General features: G+C 40.3%; 1 protein-coding gene across 6 annotated transcripts; it reads left to right on the top strand.

The window, feature by feature from the left end:
* PATZ1 (POZ/BTB and AT hook containing zinc finger 1) lies at positions 1-24,560 on the top strand. 6 transcript variants are annotated; one of them, XR_007207446.1, is made up of 7 exons: positions 1-1,297; positions 3,683-3,746; positions 6,881-6,952; positions 9,357-9,528; positions 15,234-15,371; positions 17,171-18,371; positions 19,726-24,560. XR_007207446.1 is itself a non-coding variant. In XM_048323019.1 (6 exons), exons 1-6 carry the CDS (start codon positions 18-20, stop codon positions 17,587-17,589), a joined length of 2,145 nt encoding a protein of 714 aa, XP_048178976.1. In that variant the 5' UTR covers positions 1-17; the 3' UTR covers positions 17,590-24,560. The 6 variants fall into 6 exon arrangements, 5 of the variants coding, with proteins under 5 accessions (XP_048178976.1, XP_048178977.1, XP_048178978.1 ...); XM_048323019.1 differs by having other exon boundaries at positions 17,171-24,560; XM_048323020.1 differs by lacking the exon at positions 6,881-6,952 and having other exon boundaries at positions 17,171-24,560.
* Positions 24,561-25,816: the final 1,256 nt, after the last annotated feature.

The following is a 25,816-nucleotide window of genomic DNA, read 5'->3' as shown; positions in this document are numbered from 1 at the left end:
GGGGCGGCGCAGCCCCCATGGAGCGGGTGAACGAGGCCGCCGCCTGCGGCCCCTCGTCGGGCTGCTACACGTACCAGGTGAGCCGGCACAGCGCCGACGTGCTGCACAGCCTCAACCAGCAGCGCAAGAACGGCGGCCGCTTCTGCGACGTGCTCCTACGCGTGGGCGACGAGAGCTTCCCGGCGCACCGCGCCGTGCTGGCCGCTTGCAGCGAGTACTTCGAGTCGGTGTTCAGCGCTCAGCTGGGCGACGGGGCAGGTGGCGGCGGCGCGGAAGGGAACGCGGCGGAGGCGGCGGCCGGCGGGGCTGCGGCGGCGGCCGGCGGGGCCCCCGGCGGCGGGCGGGAGCTGGAGATGCACACCATCAGCTCCAAGGTGTTCGGAGACATCCTGGACTTCGCCTACACGTCGCGCATCGTGGTGCGGCTGGAGAGCTTCCCGGAGCTCATGACGGCCGCCAAGTTCCTGCTGATGCGCTCTGTGATTGACATCTGCCAGGAGGTCATCAAGCAGTCCAACGTGCAGCTCCTCGTGCCCCCCGCACGCCCTGACATTATGCTCTTCCGTCCGGGGGCTGCTGACCTCGGCTTCCCTCTTGACATGACCAACGGTGCCACTTTGGCACCCAATGGCAATGGCATTGCTGGCATGCCTGAAGACGAGGCCACACGGGCTGCGCTCACCGCTGCACAGTCCTCCCTACCTGTCCTGCAGGGTGTGGACCGCCTGCCCATGGTGGCAGGACCTCTGTCCCCACCACTGCTGGCCTCACCCTTCCAGAATGTTGCTGCTAGTGCCCCCACTTTAAGCACGAAGAGGGGCAGAGGGCGTCCCCGTAAAGCCAATCTCTTGGACTCCATGATGTTTGGTGCCCCAGGGGGCCTGCGAGAGGCTGGTATCCTGCCTTGTGGTCTCTGTGGGAAAGTATTCACTGATGCTAATCGTCTTCGTCAGCACGAGGCTCAGCATGGGGTGACAAGCTTACAGCTGGGCTACATAGACATCCCACCCCCACGACTGGGTGAAAATGGTGTTCCTGGTCAGGATGACCCTGATGCACCCCGAAAAAGAAGCAGGACGAGGAAACAGGTGGCCTGTGAGATCTGTGGCAAGATTTTTCGGGACGTGTACCACCTGAATCGGCACAAGCTGTCACACTCTGGCGAAAAGCCTTACTCTTGTCCGGTGTGTGGCTTGCGGTTCAAGCGAAAAGACAGGATGTCCTATCATGTTCGATCTCATGATGGCTCTGTGGGAAAGCCCTACATCTGCCAGAGCTGTGGAAAAGGCTTTTCCAGGTAAGAGCGTGCTCGTATGGACCATTGACACAAACAGAGACCTAGGAAGTTGACTTTCCTATGCCTTGGAAATGTACTTAAGGATAGTTTGACTGTTCCACTTTAAATGTTTCAAGGAATGAGACTGCCATCATTTCCTCTGGGATGCTATTCTGCAGGCTCTTGGAAGGGTTTAAAAGTAATTAAGACGTAGAACTGGGAGTCAGCTGGCTTCTGGCTAAGGTTCCTAGCTTTGTCCCAGAGTTGGTGTATACGTGTCCTTGGGCAAATCAGTTAGTCTCTCCCTCAAATGACTCTTCTGTGAAATGGGTACTGAAATAATTACCTGCCTCGCAGAAGTGTCTTTGAGATCACTGATGTGTAGGTAGTTTGAAGGTGCTGTTGAAGTGCAAAATAAAACATCTCAAGATTATTTTTATCGTATCCATTTTAAATTTTCTTTTTCTTAACTTCCCTTCATTTCTCTTAGTTCGTAATGTTTTTTATCACCCAAATGTGAAGGAAGAGGTGAGATTTCAAAGGCTGCAGCATCAAGTATCTTTTAAATACATGATCTTTGTGTCCTTTGGGTTTACATCCTTCTGAAGGGGATCCTGTTTCTGCCCTGCAACATACGTAAGATCTGTGCATTTAATGTTGCTGATTTTTTGTTGTCGCTGTTTGTGGGAGCTAATTTAATAAGTAGTTTGGTACACGTAGTTGTGTTAGTGGTATCTTATAGTCTGAGTTAATGAATTCAAAACTTTTTTGGAAGTTTGCCTCTCGCTTTGAGTGTAGAAGTAGTGGGGGGGAGGGGGATGCATACACTCTGCTATTTCTGTACCAGCAGTCGGTTTTCTACAGCAGTTGATTTGCTCTAATGTGAGGGAAGGAATCGAGATCTGAAAACAAATCAAAAGGCCATCAGGCTATGTAAATTGTGGAATTGTGCCCCTGCTCTCTTTTTGATAGAGGGACTTTTTGTTATTGAAACAAATTACGAACACTCCCCCTTTTTTAAAAAATCGTCAGTGATTAGGGATGCATCTTCATAAGGGCTGCAGATTCAGTGATGGAAGGTCACAAAATGAAAATTTCATCTGTGGCTAGAAGTGAAAGTACTTTTCTAATTATAGCACTACCTGGGGTCGTGTACCAAGTTTTACGGGTTTTATTGACACTCATAGATTTCTGCTGTTGCTGTATGAAAGGTTTTTGTCATTAAGGGAAAGTGAGAAATACATGTTGAGTTCTCATTTTCCCCAGTAAGTTAACGCGAACAGGTGGGAATGCTGTTACTACAGTAAACAACAAAACCGTTTGCGTATCTGTAAAACCGAAGTATGAATGAAAACAGAGACTCTTAAGTTTCAGTATACAGTCTTAGGAGCAGCCAGAGGAAGTTGGAAGCGTGGTGTCTAATTTTAGTGTCCTTTCCTATATTCAGTAGCGCAGCATGTGAGGTTGCTGGGCTTGAGGTACCCAGAAGGACCCCCAACCAGTCTGTCCGGTTACACCGCTGAAAGAGCATCGGGTTTAAGAGCCTCACTGCAAAGTTCAGCCTATTTTCTGTCTGCAGTGGGTGAATTCCATTCCCGCGCCCTCTCATTGGTGCAGCTGGGAAGTTGGGGGAGGAGAGGGTGGAGAACTTGTTTCCAAGCAGTTTTGGTCTCATACAATGAAAAGCTTTCTTCCCACTAGGAGAAACTCCCACCAGGACAATCTGCAGCTCTACAGCCCTTTCTTCTTCAAAGTAGGCTTTGCCGGTTGTGAAGAATGGTCTAACCTTTTACAGTAACAATTTGCTCTTCCATTGCACCTTCTAGTTGAAATGTTCGGAGCATTTTATTTGTATTAATGCAGTCTCCCCACCAAATTGTAAGTTGGGAGTATTTTTTTTATGTTTCAGGTGGAAAATGTGTCACAGCAACAGAGTTTAGAGAGTTTTTTCGCAGAGGTGCTTTAAGTTTGCTTTTTACATCTGTGTTTGGGACATAAACCAGAAGGGTCTGATTTTCAAATACTCAGCAACTGTAAATCAAAGTGCCCTGATTATTAAGGTCTAAATAGGGTTTTGGATGGGGACATGAAGGCTTGAAAATCGCAACTTGTACTTCCTGTTTCCTCTGATCATTCAGCATGATTTCTTCCTGAGAAAATGCTGCCTTTTTAGCAAGTTGGAGAGGGTACATAACAAGGTAGAGTCCCAGTTGTTGGTGATCTCGTTCTTGGAAAGTTACATGTCACTACATTTGTAATAGATACAGCACTGGGATATTATTTTTCTTTTTTTCTTTTTTTTTGTTGTTGTTTTTTTGGTTTGGTTTTTTGGGGGGGTTTTTGTTAAAATTGTAACTTTATTTTTAGTATTTGTTTTAAGTGTGCTTATGTGTATTTTCCTTTAAGGCCAGACCACTTGAATGGACACATCAAACAGGTGCATACCTCAGAGAGACCTCACAAGTGTCAGGTAGGAGCCAGAGGGGTTTAGACTGATGTTGTGGGTAATCTTTGGCATTGCATTTATGTGTGCAGACAATTTTGAAGTACCAGTAGAAATACCAAGTATATGTGAATTGGGATAAATGTTCGTAAAGAACAGTGCTCCACAGTGACATCTGCTTTAAATCCCTCCCATCCCACCTCGTCTCATCTACAGCTTTGGTCCTCCTGCCTCCCCCCCTTCTACCAGATGTTCTTCCCTACTGTGCTGTCCCAGTCTCACCCTGGATCTCTTACCCAGCCACCTGGGTTTGGAGTCAGTGTTACTGATGATTCCTTCCCTTTTTTTTAATTGCAGTTGTTGCCATCAGGAGGCTCCAATGCTGACGTCATTTTTTTTAGAATAATTTCAATAAAAAATTAGTAAATTGTAATTTTCATAACTTGTCAAGATACTATTTTTTAAAATTGCATAGCCTTCAGAACATTGCACTGAGCAAAATTGGAAGCTTTTTTTATCTTAGGGAGAATATAAATAATGACATCACAGTATCTGTTGTTGTACAATGTCATAATGTTGTATATAGTTTTTTACAGTTAATAAGGTTTGAAAGATCAAATGAAGGAATATATTTTGTAATTCATTTATAGAGAGATTTAAAAGGTGCCTGGAAGTATCAATTGAAACCAAAGTTGAGAATCAGCTTCCACCATCACACACTGCCATCAGAGAGATGTTGGGCAAACTTTTAAAACAGTTTTTGGGCTAACAGTCTCCATGCTTGGCTTTAGAAGAAATATTTAATATCTATTTTAAAAAACTGGAGCAATATTCTTCTCTTTTTTTCTCTTTTGAAGACAGTGAAGGTTAGAGAATGTTTTCTTCTAAAATATTTAACCATCTTTTATGAGCCTAGTCAATCCTATGTGACTGCTGCCTCCTGATCTGCATTTTTGCATGTGTTTTGACACACCTATATTATCTTCAAATTGTGAGAGTTTTGAAACATTTTGCAGTTTTAAGAATCCTGAGAACAGTTTTCCAGACAGCTGGAGCCATCTAAAGGTTTCTGTTGACATCCATATGATCTGTGAAAGCCCAGCACATTGGAAAGTCAGGCCATAGAGCTGTCACATTGATTTGACTTTATGTCCTGTATAAAGCCTTAAATTGGCTCAAGCTTCTTAAGACGATTTATGCGTTACAGATTCATACAAATTGGAGAATTCTACTCATAAAAAGAATTCAAAATGTGGGGACAGCAAGAGGCCTGTGGATGAACTGATGGTGAATGTTTGCGTCCCAACATGAACAGACGCTCATCAGTCTTTGCTAGTTGATACCAAGATTACTGGATGAACACTGTTTACAAATAACACTGATAGCTATGAATTGTCCTTTGCCAGCTGATGCCCGATAATTTTTTCTATAGTTTAACATCGATTTAAGAGTATTAAATATCAACTCTGTGTGAATCAGAGGGTACACTAAGAGCTCAAAAGTAAAGAAACATGGAAGCTAAGATGGCACAGCCAAGCTCAACTCCCGTTTCCTTGCACACATATATTTTGTGATAGCAGTTTCCAAGAACAGTCTTTCTTATCATGTGTTCTCTAAAGTGCCATAATATTGTATGCACTGTTCATTTCAGTTAAAAGGTACAGGCTATAGGTTACAATCATCAGGACAGAGTTGAGATTGTCCTTCAGGCTTGGTTTGTTCTTGATTTTTGATTGCTTAGCCCTGCAAAGTTAATTTTTCATAAATCCTAAGGCATAGAAAATTCGTTAATGACCTGTTGTATGTCTTTGCAGAAAATGGTTTGTAATATCCTATCAGATTTAGAAAATCTTCTTGAATATGCACAGATCCGCTATACATTGTAGAAATCACAGAAGGGATGCAGTCACTGAAAACTTGTTTCAAATATAAAAGCTGATGTATAAATTGATAAAGTTCTCCTTGTGATTATCTCATAACCTGTTATGTGTCTGTTCCATGACATGTATCGAACACAAGATCTGGCTGCCAAGAAGGAAAATAGCTTAATATTGGCATGTTTTTTGCCTGTTTTCCATTGATTTTGTTTGGCACATCAGCTCCCCATGAGAGCAGCCTGAACAGCATTGAACGTCCTTTTTGAATCTGCTCAGTTCCTGTTGAAAATTCCTGTTATTGTCATACTTTATGTTTACTGGAAAAGAGAAGTACTCTGTCAGTAAACAGAGGAGCATTCCAGAATCCTCTATTGTGATGGCATTTTTGGAATTTGTGCTCTGTTATGATTTAAACAAACTGACCATTTACCTGAGCTCTTACGTAGCTTTGCAAACTGGTGATATGTAATGTTTTGTTGGTGTGGCATCCCAGTACACTTTGGAGTACCAAAACAAAAGTGGGAAGGTGTCAACCCAACTTCAGAATAAAGGAAAGTATGAGAAACAGGACAATTTTAAGCTGAACATCCCTGCAACAGCTGTAGTTTTCAGTGCTCAGTTTGTAATACTGCACTCATCCACCTGAAATAATGGCTGTGCTTCACAGATCTTTCAGGAGTATCCTAAGTTCCAGCACTTCTAGCACCTGATGCCTAAGTCTTGACTCCAGCTTTTTCATTACTGTTAAGATAGACTCAGATTAGGGAAGGTCTCCACAGAGTTAAAGCAGCTGAGAAATCAGATCCAAGAAGGTGCTTTGGTGTCCTTGCAAATGGCACTCCTGGATCTTTTCCACTGGATTGTTGCACTGGTGAATTGCCTCCCCCCGCCCCCCCCCCACCCCCCGCGGATACAGGAGTTCTGGATATAGGAGAAGGGGTAAGTCAGTTTTATAGCCAGAGTGGGGTAGCTCAGCTTCTGGCTCCACGGGACTGGGTGAAGCTGTCGTCTTTTGCGTGTCAATGTATGAAGGTCAGGCTGCAGTTTGGGAGCAAACGGTGATCTGAAAATCTGTGGACGTGAAAGAACAAGGGGAGAAAAAAGAAGTTTGCTCCTCTACAAGACAAGAGAGGTTGTTCTTCTGGCAAATTAAATAAAAAATAAAAATGCAGGTTAAATTAAAGCACGACTTAACTGGCATCCCAAGTCCAGTGCATATCCCATTGATTTCAATGCAGAATGAGTTTCTTCCTGTCCTAATTTCTCTTACTTCCTGCCTATTAGCAGGAAAATGGCAGCCACCATGGAATAAGCTCAGAGACATCCACATCCATAGAAAAGTTGAAACTTCAAGAGGTATTTCTTAAACAATGTTTTTTAAACTTTATATATTCTTTTTGATCTATTTATATACCTGTGCAATGTTTGATAGGAAAGCACTGGAGAGTTTTCTTCTGTGATTAACAATTAATGATAAATACTTAGCGCTCATTTAGCACTTCACATCTTTCATAAAATAAAACTTTTTTTTCTCTATACCTTTTATAAATATTAACTATTTGAATATTAACTTCAGGGTTTTCTTTAACCCTAGTCCTGTCTCCCATTGTTGTAATTCAGCTAAACTGGTTCTTGCTTTCTTCACTGGACTTAATTATTGTTTTTAAGCTTCATTGCAGATATATTTACTCTATAGCTTATCCAAACGTGAGCTTTACACAACTCAGCAGCAAGAGTGGGAAATGAAATACATAAATTATTATATTACTTTTTCCTAAGCTTTCAACTTGCTGAGTTCACTGTGGGATAGATATAGTTTTACTTCTGGCATCCTGTATTTATGTGATTTGTCTCTGGTCTGCTTCATCAGCTAATTTGCTGGTGTGGCATCCCGGTACACATGGGGAGTACACACTCCCCAAGCTCGGGTATAGACCTTCCTGTGGCTCCATAGCTTTAGAGTTATTGATGGTGGATCTCTTGGCTGTCATTGTTGATAGTCTAGTTATATATCTTTAGTTGATATCCAACAGATTGATTAGTATCAGTGCTGCAATCCTGCCTTAAGAGAGTGCTTACCTCTAAGAACGTTTTAGTAAGTGAAAGTTGCACCTGTTTTGCTCAGCGCTGTGTACTGAGATTTCAAATGAAGAGAAATTTTTCATGTTCAAGAATTTGCCTCTTAAACTTCAACACTTGTAATTTATAAATCTTTGTCTGGTGGGCCTATTTAACTGTGTATATCACAGAAATCCAGATAATTTCACTGTTGCCTTTTTAATTTCATTAAATCCTGATCCTCTGAGGTGTTAAGTCTTGTGCTTGCTGTAGAGCAGCCTCAGCTCCATGGGAGTTTTCCACACTTAAGCATCTCACAGGATCAAATTGAGTGTAAAGCCTGTTGAAATGGATAGGTGCTTTTCCAGCTGCCTTTAATGTTTTTTGGATTAAGCTCTCGATTAACTGAATTTTATATACATGTTATCCTCCTCTGTATTGTCAATTTCATTTACTTGATTTATAATTTAGGAATTTTACTAAGATTGTTACATTAACAAGTCTTACCTCTTTTGAAACAGTGGTTTAATTACACACTGATATTTAAAAATACAGACAATATCCAATTCCCAAGACACTGAACAGCCTCATATTGTTTCTTTGGGGGTTCTGTTTATATATCTTAAAACGGTGTTATTTTACATGAAGTTGGTATAAGCAAAATACTACACTCTTGAATGTCACTGCTCCCGCTTGGTCTGGTCATTCTGATGTGTGTTTGCTTTTGTTTCTCCTCTTGCACTTGTGAAATGCTTTAGACTATAACTCTAATAACTTGTGCAGCATATTGCTGGTGATTTATTTCTCTTCACACATTAAGAGACAGAGCAAGCCTTTCAGAACTGGCAGGGCATTGTAACAGGCTGTGGGCACAGCCTGCCTGCCTGCCCATTGCTGGAGTTATAAAAATGGGAGGGAGCCTTCACTCATCATATGGATTTCAGCTGGGAAGTGGGCAAATAGAATCAATATTATCTTATGCCAAATCAAACTTGTTTTGTGGTAGTAAGTTGAATATGATACCTTGACCCAGGGGTAAGTTAAAACAGATTACAATGTCATGCAGTTATTTTGATACCTGCTCAGTTTTGAGGCTTCACTTCTACAGTTTGTCTGCACTGCTGCTGTGGATACCAGGATGACTCTTCTATTGTCTCTCGTCATATTGTCATCCCAGATAATTCTCTGGTCCTTTGTTTGTACATCTTCACACTCCAAAAGAATTCTGTGTGCTGAAATTAGATTTATCTCATCAAAGAGTAGAATTTAGGAAGATGACAGAGAGGACATTTTGAGTGATCTAAAGTGATTATAATGGCTCAGTGAAATGGCAGAACTTACTGTAAATGGAACAAAGTGGTTTGTGCTATTTCTTTTGTTAAATATTACTTAAAATTTTAGTATCTTCATCCTCAGAAAGGAGCTAAAGCCTTATGAGTCTATCTTGATGTAAGTTTTACTGTCTGTAGTGTGTCAGAGCTGTTTTCTTGCTGCCTTAATTCTTCTGAGTAGTAACATTACATCTTGTGCAATGTGTTGATGTTCTAAATTTTTTATTTGGGGGAAAATGGCTTGTGCATCATGTTATTTTTGTGTTTGCACAGGATCTAAGGTATTTACTCTAAAGAATACTAAATATATTCAACAATATCAGTGCTGTTAGCAGAGTTGATGAGTCACATGGTTCTTGTTATACCTGCAGACTTGTAATGCTTCCTTTGCCACTCGTGACCGGCTGCGCTCACACCTGGCATGTCATGAAGACAAAGTTCCATGCCAGGTGTGTGGGAAGTACTTGCGAGCAGCATATATGGCAGATCACTTGAAGAAGCATAGTGAAGGACCAAGCAATTTCTGCACTATCTGTAACCGAGGTAATGAAGAAATTATTTTTTTATTCCAGTGGGATGGGACAGCACTCGAGGGGAGCTGTAAGGCTGCGTGATTCTCTCTGCAACAGGAGGAGGTTATACCCTGTATGTGTACATACTCTGCTTTTCCCACTGAATACTTAACCCTGAAACTGGTGGAGTATAGGTCTGGCCTTTTCACATAGCAGATGGTTCCCAAAGAAACTCAGTTGAAATCTGAAGCAAATTTTATTTGCTAAGTAGCCAGACCCCTATATAATAACCATGATAAGTTGCCTTGCTGCTGTTCAACATACATCTTTTTTTTTCCTATACCTGATTAGACTTGAGCCCTTGCAGTCAGTTTGGAAGAAGAATCTTTGAAATGCACATCAAGCTGAAAATTAGACACTGAACATAAATCAGCATTATATTTCTAAGTCTTACTTAACCTCCTGGTGCAATAGAGTCAAGCTGCTTCTCCCTCTTAACACAAGAAATTGCTTTGTATTAATGTACATATCTAAAACATATTTTTAAAAGAGCACTAGAAATGTGCTTTATCTTTATTTGTACATATACAGCTTTTCACAGTTGGAAGGGATCCATAAAGATCACTGAATCCAACTCCCTGCTCCTTGCAGCACTATGTAAAACTAAACCATATGACTAAGAGCTTGTGAAGCTTTTCCATCTGTTTGTGGTACTCTTCAGCTGGAGAGAGTTGGAAATTTAGGCTTTGTGGGATGTAAGCCAAGCTGGAAAAATTATTTTGACTTACTGGTGTCTTTGCTTTTGAGTGATTAATACACAACTTCAAAATGCCTTGTTGGCTCACACAGGTATACATAGCTAGTAGGTGTTAGAAGAGCTTGCTGCTGTGTTTTGGGATCTTGTTTTTTCTGGTGAGTCTTTTTTCCTGACAATGGGTTCTCTTCTAGTTTAAGAGAGGTGAAATCTTTTGAGAAAATAAAGCTCTTCTGTGTTCAATGTGGAGACTGTACACGGAGCTTTTGGAGTTGATGAGTAATAAAACATTAAATTGCACGGGAGGTGTTTCCACTAGTTGAACAGTCTGTAAGGTCCTGAAAGTGCTCTTATCAGTGGGAGTGGAAAAGGCATCAGGGTTGAAAATCTTCAGGTTTTGAAGCTCCAGGTAGATAGCGTGAAATGAAGCTTGCCCTCCTTTTCAGCTGAAGGCCTGGCTTCTGAAGAACTGTTTAAGCTTATCCCGATTATTTTTGTGACAACAACATGGAAGATAACTGTTCGAGATCCAGGTGCTGTCCTGCTCTCCTTCCGTTGAACATGGTGCCAAACAGAAACTCAGATGGGTTGGGAGGAATTGTCTTGTTTCCACAATTGTAAGCTTGAGTTTCAACTTAATTACCACTGGATGTCACTGCAGCTCTTTGGAAATGGAACCAGTGTGACAAAGACTCAGCATTCAAACAATAAAGTGACTAAGTTTTACTCACATTTTACAAGTCTAAATGTACAGTGGCAATTTAAATAAAATATACACTTATCTGTAGAAGGACAGGGAACCCGTTGTACAGCAAACTGTAAGCAACTATTTTCTTCTTACAGTTTGTGTATTTCATGGGAGTTGTCAGAATTGTCTGCTGTGAATTTCAGTTTACATCAGGATTTAAAAATTGTAATTATAATAATGAATAATGTTACATTTTATAGGAAGTGTTAAAATTCATAGGAAGGGGAAGCTACAGACTGGATTTGTCAAACGGTTGTGTTGTACACTCATTGTTTTATGGTGTGAATTTTGATTATAGATTTATGATCAATGACAGTAGAATTTGTAATCCTGGGTGTCCTAGAATCAAAGTATAATGTTCATTGTTTTAAATAGTTATTTTTTAAATTGTAGAGCCTGGCAAGATGAAGTCTAATGGAAAATTTCTGGATTAGAAACATCTATTTGATAGGCATTGGTACAGTCAGAAGCCACACACAGTAACCTGATCACACCTCTGCCGTGGCTGCAGTGCTTGTGCAGTGGGATTTTGTTTATTCTTCCCCTGGCTTATGTGCTGATGTATTTTTTTAATTGAAACTTAGCTGGTTCTGGATATAGTAATTGTCAAGCAAGAATGCTCTACAAGCTCAAGCTGCTTGTGGAGCGGATTTTGGATGTTGGCCCACTTAAAAAAAAGTGGATGAAAAGGTGATGCTTTACACAGCTAAACATTCCCAGTGTTAATGACAGAGCTTAGACTCCCTCAGTTTATCCCATTGGACTGAAGGCTTTTCTGTGAAACTTAATCAAGTGTCTCATGTTGTTTTAAAGGTTTAATGGGTTTAGGAGATGGGGATGGAACTCAGTACCTGACAGAAAGCAGTAGCCAATGGTTTGCCATGTCATGTGTGTACCCATTTGTTGATCATACTTATTTCTTTTACAATGTGGCAGTATAATTTTTTTAAACTACCAGCTGTGATTTGATGTTTTTTCCAGGTTATTTTCTTACTTGGGGTCTTTATGCTTAGAATAGTCATGGAAGCAATTAAATCTTGTTAGATCAGGGAAACAGTGAAGTGGTTTTGAGGGGTTTTGTGTTGTTGTTTCTTTTTCTCCTGGGATTTTGGGGGTTGTTTTGGTTGGTTTGTTTGTTTTTCTTTTTTGGTTTGGTATTTTCTTTTTTTTTTTTAAAGAAATTCTCTAAAATGTGTTTAAAAAAACTAATCCTCAAGCCTCACTTTTTAAGACAAATTCTCTTTAATCAGTATAAATAAAAGAGACATGCTCTCGTTGCACTGTTATACAATCTTCTATCACTATCCTTAGGAACTTTATTTGCTTGTGTGGGTTTTTTCAAAGAATTCAAGAGATTAATGACTTTGGCAGGTCTAGAGTTGGTACTTAGTAATAACACATGCAACTCAGAAATTCGGGGTTGTGTTTCAAACACATACACATTGTTAGGAAAAGGGTGATTCCAATTACAAATTGACAAATGAGAATTTATTTTTCACACTGAGTTCTTTTAAGTTTCATGGTGGACAGAGTCCATTAAAGCAAGACACATTCTCCTCATGTTCCAGCTAAATCCAAATTACAATTTTTGAGCAAGGAGCATCATGCAATTATTTCTATAGTTTATCTCCTTATAGATGTTAGCTGAGATCAAGGGATAGGTCCCATTTATATAAAGCAGATCATTTCCTTTCTATACATGTTTTAATATTGGTTCTTCTGGTATGAAGAAATAATCTGCTCTGCTAAGTGGAGAGATGTGTATGAGTGAAGCAATAAATACATTCCTTCTCTGAAAAATACTGCCACTTTATCCTGTGGATTAGTCGGACTTTGGTCTGAAAGAGACTTCTAAGAGTGAAGGATTATTGTCTATGAACCCCCATCTTCCTAGGACAGGCATTCATAATTAAAGTCTGGTGGAGATAAAAAGGCCAGTGCTAAGTGCTTCAGGAAGAAATTAGGATGAAAACAACCCCAAAAAAGTATCATTTTAAACAATTTCCCATGAAGCAGTTGGCATTCTTACAGTTTCGATGGAAGTTGATGACTCATATGTTCATCTGCCAAGTGCATAAAGGGGAGCTAACACACTTTTCAGCAGTTTTCATTATATAAAACCATGTACTCTATAAATAGAACTGCAGAGTTCAGAAAAGATATTGTGTAGCAGAGATTACAAATTCAGATTTCCCTGTGTCAGTTGTAGTATAGAAAAACACTGAAGACCTGCATGTAGTCCTTCTTTAATGGTTGGCAGTGAGATTTTAATGCATTGCTGCATCAAAGAGGTTGATCTCAGCATGCATGTGGTTATTAGCCACGTGTGAAATAAGGAATGTACCGCATAGGTTGGAGTGTCACCATTATATCTGTACACTGTGCCCTTTTCTCTACAAGTCAAGGACTGGCTCTTTCAGGTCTACAGTGAATTTTTGGTATTTGTAAGAGTATATTCTCTTGTTGCCCAGTGAGATTTTCAATGTGGCATTTCATGTCTGAGGGTAGGTCTTGCATTGTTTCGGAGGATAATATCGTTACATTAATTCCCTGGATGACTTGGCCTTGGTGATTCTGCTCCATTGTATTTTGAGAGTTGTATGTTCTTGGTTTCTTCAGTTGTGATGTATCTACTTTTCTGTACTTTCATCTTCAACTCAGGGGTCCACAGTAACTACCTCTTGTTCATTCTCAGCAACCTGCCTTTTTTCCCTTCAGCAGGTTGCTGTGGAGTTCTGTCTTGCTTTGCAGGTCCTGTATATATAATTCTTAATAACCCCTGGATAAAAGTCTGGGTAGAGGGATATTCTGTGTGCTAGGCACAGGGAAATCTAGTGTAAAGCCACATTCATTATTAAATTCAGCGCCTGAAACTAACAGCTGCAGTCAGAAAATCCACCCCAGAGAGGTGTGCAGTATTTGGTTTGCATCCTTCCTAATATATTATTATACATCATCAAATGTAAATGCAATTATAGCACTACAAAAATGGCTTTATGGTAGAATATCAATTCATATTTTAAGCAAAGTATTGTTATGGAAGTTCTCTTGCAAGGTCTTGTGCTGTAAATGCTATATTGGTTTAAAAAAATCTAGGGCTTGGGTTTTCTCTCTCCAGAAAGGGAACCTGCAGCTCTGGGTCTGTGATGGTGAACCTTGTGTTGTGTTCTTAGTTGTTAGTGGAAAGTGTTTCTAACATGAAAGTGCCATAATATTCTGTTCAAAATATAACAGAAAATTAAGCTGGTCGTTGGTAGTAGCTTTACCTCTGTAGGAAGTCTTTAAAATTCTGTCCTCCTTGTGCCTCATATATGGTCCAAATGTACTAATAGTAATTGCAAATCTTATTAAGGTTGAATTTAAAAACATTTCAAAGTATATGTGAGATAATTTATTGCATTAAAGAAGAGGGACATATTTGTGAGACTTAAAAAACCATTTTAAAAAGCACATGCACAAATGTAAAAAACTATTTTGTTCAGAAAGCAATTGTTTGATATATATATATATTTATTTTCAGTGTTTGGCACTTACCAATCAGAGCTATTAAAAATACTGAAATTTATTTTTAATATTTTTTGTTAACTGTAGACAAAATGTGAGTTCTAGTATATTTTTTAAAACTCAGAATGAGCTGACTGCAGGAAATGTTTTTCAAAAATTACTATAGAACAAAACTGTATATCTTAAAACTCAATAGTTTCAGCTTTCTGCCTTCTAGAAGTCACTATAAGTGCTAGAAACCCAAGGGGAAATCACACTAAAAGCCAACAAGGGGTGTTACTAGATAGCATTCTTTCAAATCTTAACAGCATAAAATAAACTAATTGGAACTATCTTCCGAAGTATTATCAGATCACAAAAGCATTTTTAATTAAAACAAATAAAACAGCACAAAAATGATGAAGAGACATGGGTGCCTTTTTGTATGATGTCTCTTCTGCCTTTTTTCCCAGAAAGTTTCATGTCACCTGCTAGGTTTGCTACCACAGAATTTGTTTCTCAAGGAGGCTGTTTTCTTTTTTCTAACAAAAAGCAAACTCAGTCTGATGAAAAGCGTGCATTGCATTACTGCCTGATGATGACAGGAATCTTACCTGAGCATGTCAGAGGGAACTGGTGGAACAGCAGCTTTGCAATAGGGAGCAGGAGCAAGAGAAAGATTAAAGGAACAGGGAAGGCAGATGTGTGTCTTTGCTGGTGGCAGGATCTCATCTCCTTTTATCTTGTTTAGGTTTCTCCTCTGCCTCCTACTTAAAGGTCCATGTTAAAACCCACCACGGTGTTCCCCTTCCCCAGGTCTCCAGGCACCAGGAGTCCATCCCGAATGGGGGAGCAGCGTTCCACTGCGTCAGGACCTATGGCATCAAAGGCAAGAGACTCGCTGCTCTGCACCTTGCTGCTCTGTGCAGAACTTTGTGTTGTGGGGTGTTGGGCTGGGCACAAGAAAGGGGAGGGAGGAAGGACAGGGACAATACTGGAGAGAAGCTTAGGGAGATGCAGAGAAATTCCATAGCATCACACAGGATGTAATACCTGTCATTGGATAGCTGATTTAACAAAGTTTAGGGGAAGGAGATGGACACAGAAGAGTATGTGATTTTTTGGCAGCTTCTTTGATTTGGAAGATTGAAAAAGCCAGGTTAGTTATCTTGACCGTCTTCCTTGGAGCAGCAGTCAGCATCTGAATTTTGCCTGAGGGCGAGTTCATTAGTCCCACTCCACTTGAATCTCATGTCAGTCAAACCCCATTTCTGGTTTTGGTGAGGAGCCGTACTGTACGTGCAACCAGCTGTCTGTAGCTAAACTTACACTTCTCAATGCATTTGTTGGGGAGGAGAGGTAAAGGGTGGTAATAGTACTGGTGCTTTTTTGTTGTTTTTAACGTTAATTTAACGTGGGGGTGGGGAAGAAAAAGATGTTACTGTAAGCATAGCTAAAGAGTATTTAACTGCTGAATAAGTAAACCAGTGTGTTTACCTGTGTAGCATAGGTTTTTGCTTCTTGGTTTGAGCTGTCACTATTCGCGGTGAAGGTGAAATATCAGAAAATTCTTCAAAGCCACAGTTATTCTGGTTTTTTTCTTGCCCAGGAGAACACAGTGGGCTGGGTTAAACAAAGTCTGTGCCAGCAGAAAGCTAGTGTTGTGTTATTTTTTCTGTTGAAGTCTTGATAGAGTTACTACAGAAGCCCTTTAGTTTTGGGTGGTGTGCTGACTTAACAAGAGATTTATTCCAGCTCAGTGGTGTATTGATTTCATGCATATCCTGTTAGGTTTGTTATGCTGAGTCCAGAGCAAATCTGTCTTTTGGGTTGTGCCAAGTGGTTCTTTGGTCTCTTAGAGTTAATAGTAGGTACAGCCTATTTGTATTCAGAGACTCGTTCAGTGAGCACGTCTGGGTTTCTCACACTCATTCACATGCACTGAGCAAAAAAGTATGGACAAACTTCCTTGGCATGATGCCATAGGAAAATGGGGAAGACTCCAAACGTACCAATGGCTTTGCCAGGGCATATATCCAAATAACTTAAATAACATCCCTAACCTCTCTGCTGTTTCACACTACAGTATTTAAAGATAGAACAATTTTAGGTTGTGAAGTTCGCTTCTACAGTGTTACATTTGTAAAAAAGAGTTCCTTGAGACTAAATGGAATTGCACTTCTTAAATTGCAGTAGCTCACTGCTGTTTTGCTGAGTATTTCCAGGTTTCTTCGCATCTTGCTGCAGCCTGTTGTACTTCATGAAGTTTCTAGGCTCTCCCCCAAAGTATCAACAGTATTTCAGAAGTGTGCAAGTGAATTGCACAGCTAAGAACTCGTCATTAGGTCCATCCTTTTGTAGTGTCTGAGGTGTAAACATTGTGAGACATCCTTGGGATTCAAGAAGTGTTATACAAACCAGAGACCCATTATGGTTGCATTCAGTATCATGACAAATCCCTAATGGAACCCCAGCTGTTGCTCTGATAGCAGCCTGGTGGTTTGGAAAGGGGACCTATGCTCAAGGGCTTTAGAATATGAGGGATTGGCTGTTAAGTGTGTATCATTCTGTTGTGACAGGCATTAATGTGATCAGGTGGTAACCAATCTAATTTATTTTAATGCATGTTAAATATCTTCCTTTGGGAGCTAAGATTCTGAAAACTCCTCTCTTTTCTTTTTCCCATAGAAGGCCAGAAATGTTCACATTCGGACCCGATTGAGAGTTCTGATTCATATGGAGACCTCTCTGACACCAGTGACCTCAAGACTCCTGAGAAACAGAGCACCAATGGGTCATTCTCGTGTGACCTGGCAGTCAGCAAAAACAAAATGGAAACGGAAGGAGAGAAGAAGTACCCATGCCCTGAATGTGGCAGCTTTTTCAGATCAAAGTCTTATCTGAACAAACACATACAGAAAGTTCACGTCAGGGCCCTTGGTGGCCCATTGGGGGACCTGGGTCCTGCTCTAGGATCCCCCTTCTCACCTCAACAGAACATGTCTCTTCTGGAGTCGTTTGGGTTTCAGATCGTCCAGTCAGCATTTGCATCCTCCCTAGTGGATCCAGAGGTCGACCAGCAACCAATGGGGCCAGAGGGGAAATGAGATCAGTTGGATCTTGACAAAGCAAAGCAGCAGTCTGGCTATAATGATAAGATGCTGTGAATGAAAGAGGAAATAATGAAATTTGGTTCTGTAGCTGAGAATTTTTTATTCATTTTAGCTTCCCTCTTTGACTCATGCCCTACCCCACCTTTAAATCTTCACTGGGGAGAGGGAGAAAATGCTTCTTTAGCTGATAAATTACAGAAGATGGTGGCCTTGAATAGGAGAAATGACCCAAAACAAATGGAGCTTTAGAGGCTGCTGCTGGTGTTTTCTTCATGTTCTTCTAGAATAATCAAAAGTTACCAGCACTGGTCTGAGAATGAGACAAGTCCTAGTGTCAAGGCACCTGGGGGGCTGCAGCTACAGGGAGCTGTGATTTTGTTCTCTCTCTATTCCCCCGCCCTCTGTAAACTCCCCCAGAAAAACAGTAAGTTTTAAAAGCGGACCCATTATTGAATATAATGTTAAGTAAAATGCCCTGTGGTTCCTAGCAGGTTACAATGCAGTTGTCCTTTTAAAAACAGAAAAATTTAAAGAAGGTGAGAAAATTTGAACCCCTTCTGCCTTTGTGAGGCTGTGAGTGCTGCAGCAGGACTGAACTGCTGAGAAAAATCACCTTTCAGAACAGGTTTTTTTATTACTTTTGACCATTAAACTTGCTGTCAGGTTTTTAATTCTTTATTATTATTATTATTTTAGGACCTGTTGTAGTGAATTGCTACTGAAAAGCCAGTCTAAGGCGATACACAGAGCACTCGTAAAGCAGCAGTCACATTAGGGTTAGTATTAATTTTTTTTTTTAGATGTACCATAATTAATAACTTGGCTAGTTGGTTGTTTTAAGTCTATGAAAGAAATAGTTTTTATGAAAAAAAAGAAAAAAGAAAAAAAAAAAAGGAAGGAAAAATACCATTACAGTCTGGTTGACTGGTGCTCATTTTACATGTGGGGACCTAGGGGATGAACACGATCAGCTATCGGGTTAACACTATGTACCACTGACTTGTTTAGTGTGAATAAACCCAGGGGTTCACAGAGTGATTTTGGTTTAATTGGATTGGACTCTATTAAAGAAGTTAGTATGTTACTTTGCATCCCCTCGTTTTGTCTGGTTTTTGAGCAATTTAGCCACCTGTCCAAAAAGGTGTGCAAATGAGAGACAGTAAATAATATGTGAATCCCACTCTGCACTGTGCTGTATTCTCAGTGAGCTGGGCTTTCTGGCCACAGTCGTGCTCTCCTGATCTGTCTCTAGTCAGGTTTGCAAAAGCCACTGTTACTCCTTTCTTTTCCAAATGAGAAGGGTTTCTAGTATAAGAGGTGGGAATTGCAAACAGCATATCTTTGAAAAAGCATTGATTAAAAAATGCAAAGAAGCTGGACTCTAGGCTGTTGGACATTACATTTAATCTGAAAATACCACTTGTGCAGAAATAATGTCCTTTCTTGGCCCTCTCATTCCTTCCATGTAACTAGTCAAGGTTTTATGTACCAAACCCAGGTATAAATGTTGTTTAACACAGGGTTAGGAGTTAGGAATACTCTGAGTTTTAATTATGGTTCTGCTGTTGATGCTTGAGGTCACATAGAACAGTTTCCTGAATTTATTCCTTAATTTCTATCTGTGAAGAATCTTCTTTACATCACAATTGTTGAGAGGGTTATTGAGCAAAGGTTTAAGCAGTGATTTGGTAAACTGCTTTGTGTATTGAATGTTTCTAAAGAAGGCCACTCTCAAAAGCCCATGTCCTGCACCAAACTTGCATCCTATGAAACAATATCTCCATCATTAATACCGTGCTGGAGCAGGACAGAGCCCCTCAGACCAGGTTCTCATTTCCTGCAGGACACCTGCCTGCATAAACATGCACAGAGACACAAACCCCTTGTACCACAGCCTGCATTGCCCAGGTGCTCTTAATTCAAACCCTGCAGCTGATGCTTAACTGATATTCCCATTTTGGTTTTATGTTATAATTAGAGAATCCTTTGTAGGTATATGGATTTTGGAATTGCATTCTAAATTCTACAGAGTTAGAAGACCCAGATTCCCTCTTGTAAGAAGCTACCTTTTGTACTTGCTCTTGACTATTATAAATCAAGGATGAATAATCAATGGCTTTCTCTTTATAGCACCAGCACTTTCTAAATTGAGAGCATGTTGCAGTGGACTTGATGTTTTGCTATTAATCTGTGTTGGGAGACTGAAGGACATGTTCTTCTCCAGTCACCTCCTCCCAGAATCCTGGAATAGGTATGAACCTCATTTAAAAGGAAAAACCAGTGAAACAAACCAACCCCACCACTAAAGCTTCATGGAATTGCTCTTGTACTGGTAAGATTAGTGGACAGGTAGAAACAGAACAGCTTAGAAAAGTGACAAAACATTTTAAAATACCTTACAAATCTAGTGCTGAGACAACCTTGCAAGCAAATCAGGAGAGAGCAGGCTTTCCAGTCAGCCTAACAATTTGTTGGGATTAGCAAATGCAGCTGCAGTCACTGATTTACTAATAGCTCATAATTAATCCACAAGGGTAATTTCTGTTGAACTGAGGCTGTATGCTGAAAGAGAGAAGTTTGTGTCCCCAGTGTTCTGTGCACTCAAAGAAGGTACATTAGCCATAAAATTCAACTCCAAAAGCTAAGTCCAGAGTATAGGATTCTTTCATCTTGCATTTAGCTCCCATGACTTCAGTGTTACAAGTGGGTTGAATTTTGGCTATATCTATTAGAATTTAATTTTGAATGCTACAGAATTTGACTTTGTGAAACAAAAGCCTTGAACTAAAAACGAAGCTTTCTAGAACAGTGTGTTCTGCTTATCAAAGAAAATGCTTACTAAGTTGTCACGAATACACTGAATTAAAACTACTTACTTCTCAGTCTAGTGGACAGGGAAACAATTAGGCAGGAGGTTAACAATCCTGAAATGACAGTTCTAGATCATCCTAGTGTAAATGGGAGAGATTTGTACCAACATAGGAGGCTGGTGCAGGCTAGTGCCAGTAGGAAGTTGGGCAGATCTTTAGCTGTGGTGTGTTTTCAGTGTTTTTTGCTTCTTTGGGGGCATACTGTTCCATTCTGGACAGTAATTTAATCTACATGCAAATTCTTTCTATTCTGTACTTTGGGAAATGCCTGTTTCTCATAGAACATGAGACAGCTCCAAACAAAACTCAGCCTCACAAGCTCAGAGTTCAAAGGGAAGTATATAACATGCCCTGAGCTGCAGCTTGTTGCTATTACACTTTATTTTTAATTGGTGTATAAGTGTATAGATGATAGTTCTGATTTTGGGCCACCCTCCTTTGCTTGCCTTTTCCTTTGGAAAGACTACAAGCCAATGTTTGAGTTGGTGCACATGTCAAGAAGGAAACTTCAGTTCATGCAAATTTATATAATCAGACTTCTAGTATTTGTTTGTATTATAGGAGTCCCATAACCTCTCATCTGAGGCTCAGAGCCTTGTGTATTATGTGTGATGAAAACATCTTCAATCATTCATATATTAAAGACAGACAGGAAAGGAATAGATGCTTAAAAGAGAATGAGTGAAAGATAAAGGACTAAAAACCACTTGCATTCATGCTTAAGTGTTGTGTTAAATGTGAGGGCCCAGACTTCTCAGGCTTCTTTTTTTGCCTGAATTAACCTTCATAAATGTTAATCCACAACAAATGCAAGGTAAAGCAATTTAATGTGAATTCATTCCATACTGAGTTAAATTAGGTGACGTGGCCTTGCATTTGTCATGTCTTAAATGTGTGCAAACTGTGTGGCTCACCTGACACATGCCAATGTACATGTGAGCTTTAAATCCTAAGTGATTTGCCCATGATGATGTGGGAAATTGATAGCAGAACCAGAAATTGAACACAGATTTTTCCTTCTCTCAATCCAGTGCCTTAATTATAGTAGGGCAAAGTATTATATGTTGGGGGGGGGTGAATTTTTTTGTTTTTGAAGTCTAGAACTATTAAGATGGTGTGGAGTTGGTCTTCCTACCAATCTTTTGAATAATTGTAAATGCCCAGTCACAAATTTAGACCTGTTTGAGTGCCAGTGACTTAGGGAATATTTGTTATTTCCCATGTATTCCCTGAAACTATTGTTCCTCTCTCAACTGCTGTCAGCAGTAAGGAATGACTTGAATAGAAGAGCTGTGTAACTGAATGTCTATCTAACTCAACTAATTGAATTGCTAGTATGAAAGCTAACCTAGATTTTGTAGGCTCTGTTGTAACTTTAGTGTCTTGTTTTTTCACTAAATCCTTGTTCCTAGAATTCAATATCTAAACTTACGTCTTGATTTGGGAGTGGGGTACCACTTTCAGCTTTAATTTTTTTTAAGGTGCTTGCTTGAGGAAGTAGATGCCAAAGTAAACTTCAAAGGAACTCCAGACTTCAGTGTTGGAAGAATGAATGGAGAGCAAGAGCTCTCCTTGGGTTTCATGAGAGATAAATGGACAAAGTAAAAAACAGCCACCAGAATTCTAAGTAATGAAACAGGAAAGGCTTTTCTTTACCACCAGCAAAAATAATAAGATATTTTCAATTGTCACTGTGGCAGAAAGTCTGAGAGCAAGTGCCAAACAACACCATGGAATGTGCTGGCTTTTTCAGCATTATGATTATACCTTAACAGCATTATCAATACCCACATGTAAATTAAGCCAGCTTAGTACTGTTCAACTTTTCTTGGGCACAATACCTGAGTTTTATTTGAACAGAACAGAAGCTCACAGTGAATCTCTGAGCTTGGGCTCTCAGTTCTACCCTGAGAGAAAACAAATGAGCAAAGAGAGGGGGGGAAGAAAACCTACTAGGAAAACTTAAAAAGGAAAACAGATTCTGGAAGGCTCCAGTGTCTCCTCCAAGAGCCACGATTTTTTTATCTTGAACATCCTTTTCAAAACAAGATCCTTCAGCTGTTGTGAATGAGCCCTTGGGAACAGATTTGGCTTTCAGCCCAATCTGCTGCAGCTCCCTGGCCCCGTGAGAAGGCAGCATGTTCCAGAGCACTGAGCCTGGGACCCAGAGGGAGGGAGGCAGGCAGTGCTCCTGGGCTGCAGCCACAGGTACTGCTACAGAGTCAGCACCAATACTGGCAAAGTGTCATCTTCCTGCTCCTTTGACCCTCACCCTCCACACATCCCTGTGCCAGTGTGGTGCCTACTCAGATGTGTGCAGCTCTGCAAATAACTCTGTTGGCTATAAAACAAAGCAGGGAGCTATTTGGCTGAAAAGAAAAAAGAGAAAGCACCACTTAAAAATAGTGATACGACATAACTGCAGAGTGATGCAGCCCAGGAGCAGGAGCCCTAGCTGTGAGGGATTGTGGTGATGGTTGGAATGGTTATGGCACATCAGTGAAAAACCACAGCTGTGCACTCTGTGGTAGCGGGCAGTGACAGCCTGTTTGCCAAGAATTAACACCCTGTGTCATCTCTAGCCTCTTCTGTGTTGTGTTCCTGTCTGTAAAATGAGATTATGATAACCCTTGGGTAAGAATGTGCCAATATTTAATTGATATGCCAAATTGTGCTGCACAATTTTGCTGCTGAACTCTGTCACAAATGTTTGACCTCACTGACTTAAGGTGTAATGCAAAGTTAAACAAACATTTGGCCACATTTTTCCTGGAAGGTGTGATATTTAAATTTATTTAAAGACTGCCTGGCACTATCTATCTGCTCTCAGGGTTTATTTGAATGAAGCTTTTCCTGGGTGGCCTCCATACTTGTACTGCAATTTTGGAGACCTGGCGAGATATGCTGAAGGAAGGAGGTAACTGGAGTCTCACTGATGTTCCAGTGACTCCCTCCCAGCTCCTGTGTTCCATGTGGACCATGGAGTCACTTCATGCAGCCACTGGCAGCCATAAATGCTCTTGAGCATCCTGCAATCACATTGTGACCTTGGGTAAGTGATTTTATAATAAATCAATCTCATGCTTGCTAATACCTTTTTGGCTGCTGTGTCTACAAACTGGTGCCTTCTCCAGGCAAATTTTACATGTCCTCTGCAAAGTGTCAGACTGACTGCTGGCTCTTAAGGAATCAACCAAGCCTTGCTCTTGGGCTCAGAATTTTTCTTCGGTACTGTTGTAATCTGAAAGTTTGCTGCAATTCGTGCAAATACCAGAGTAAGAGAGAAAATAAAAGGCTGTTCTTAGATGTCCTGTAGAGTGAACAACTGAAACATGAGTATGGGATGAGCCAGGAAAACTGGCATTTTTCCCTGGCTGCACGCCATATGGAAGAGACAGTGCCTTGGAAGGGAAGGAGCCATTGGCTCTGATGAATCCCAATCCTGCTTCTACTGAAGTTGTTGGGAATCCTCCCATTGTCTTCAGTGTGAGCAAGAAAGGATCTTAGGTGAGGATGGATGACTCTTTCCCTACTTGAATGAAGTCTCTTGCCTATTTATGGGCCTGCTTCTATTGAAACCGAGCCTGTTTTAGCCTTTTTGGGTTCTTAGGGACCTGTTTGTATAAAGCAACTTACCTACCTATCTTTTTTTTTTTCTATTGTGTGTATTTTTTGTATGTTTTGTTGGAAGGTGAAGCCTCTGTAGAAGGGGATACAAAACCTGATTTTTAAATAGTAATAAACCAAAAGAGAATTAAACTCTGCAGGCTGCATGCATTCATTTCCTGGAGATGGAGAGCAGAGACCATGAGTGCACAGAGAGATGGCCTGGACTTCTCATATCTCAAAATCTTCCCTTTTTCAGAGACAGCCTTTGCATATCTCCACAGCTCTATGTGAGAATTCATAGTGTGGTGGGCAGGTTGCAACACTGTGTATCAGGATGGCCTTATTTTAACTAGGAAATCCTTTCTCTGGCACTGTGTGGTGAGATTTCTTGTTTTAGCATAAGTGGATGGAGTAACAAGTAACTGTGAAATTTGGTATTGTCCTCACTGAATGGCAGTGAAATAAAACTGAGGTCATATAAACAGATTTTTGCTTCTGGCCTGCCTACCTCAGGTGCTGGGGCATTGGTCAAATGTTTTAATTGTCAATGTTTAATTGGTCAAATGTGTTTTAACTCCACACCCTTACTAAAGAAATAAGTGCAAGTATTAAGTGAAACTTAACTAAGTCTTTGTTCGTTCCTGACTTTTTACCTCCTCATGGTGTTAGCAGTTGGAGCTTTAACTTTCTAAAAGAATGGCAAACTCAAGACCAAAATAACAACAAAGGTTTGCCCTGTTCTGTAAACATACTTAAAGGAACAGAGTCTTTACTTTTGTAAATAGATACAAAAATGTCCACGTGCCGATGTCAGTCATGAAAAAGGCTCTCTCTGCATGCTTATGGCATGTGTGTGACCCAAAGAAAAGAGAGATTTGCCTTTCTACACAGGAAAGAAAGGGCAGCTTCCCAAAATAAACAACTCCTCCCAACACCACCTGTGGAGATAGGTCTTTCACCATACCTGTGTGCCAATGGTTTTATCTGCTTTCAGGTCAGCTAAGAAATAAAATCCAGAAGTGTGCACTCTGCATTGTAAATGCCCATGAATCCTGTACTTTATGAGGAAACAGTAGTAGCTCCAGTGCAAGGTTTGGTCTCTGCTTCTCTGCTCACATGTTGAATTACAGAGACCCATTACAAAATGAGTCTCTGCTTCTGCTCTTATGTTGATTACTCTAGTCCTAGTCCCAAAACCCCAGAGACACAAGAAAATACATATTTGGGTTTTTTATGTGATCAAGTTTATAACTTTACAGCCGTTCTGATGGCTTGGGATATAAGTCACATGAGTGGTTGTGCTATTTAGAGTAGGAGTTTTGCACATTTAAGTGCAACTCTGACCTTATGTTTTCCACAATGAAATCTAACTATTTCTGTGGTAATATTCCATTATTATTGAAGTTTGAACAGCAGACTCTTTCACTTCTGTTTGACTGTGAAATTGGCTTCCATGGTGAGTGAAAGATTGGTAGAAGGATATTTAATAATCCCATCCAATTCAATAGAAGTTAATTTGAACAGATATCAGAACAGAAATCTCTTCCATTTGACTGAAATGTCCAGATGTTTTCATGCTGTCTTCTCACATTTCTCATATGCAGATAAACAATTCTTTTTAGATAGGCATTTTCTAACAAGAATGAATTGGTTTATCAGACTGCTTAGCTTTGCCAGGTATTGCTGGGCACAACAGTGGTTTGAAAAACAAGAAAGTTACAAAAGTACTTTTATACCTTAAA

The sequence above is a fragment of the Corvus hawaiiensis genome, chromosome 18 (genome assembly GCF_020740725.1).
Source record: "Corvus hawaiiensis isolate bCorHaw1 chromosome 18, bCorHaw1.pri.cur, whole genome shotgun sequence".
NCBI classification, from domain to species: domain Eukaryota; kingdom Metazoa; phylum Chordata; class Aves; order Passeriformes; family Corvidae; genus Corvus; species Corvus hawaiiensis.
The sequence above is the reverse complement of the archived record's forward strand: the minus strand, read 5'-3'. Positions and strand labels throughout refer to the sequence as shown.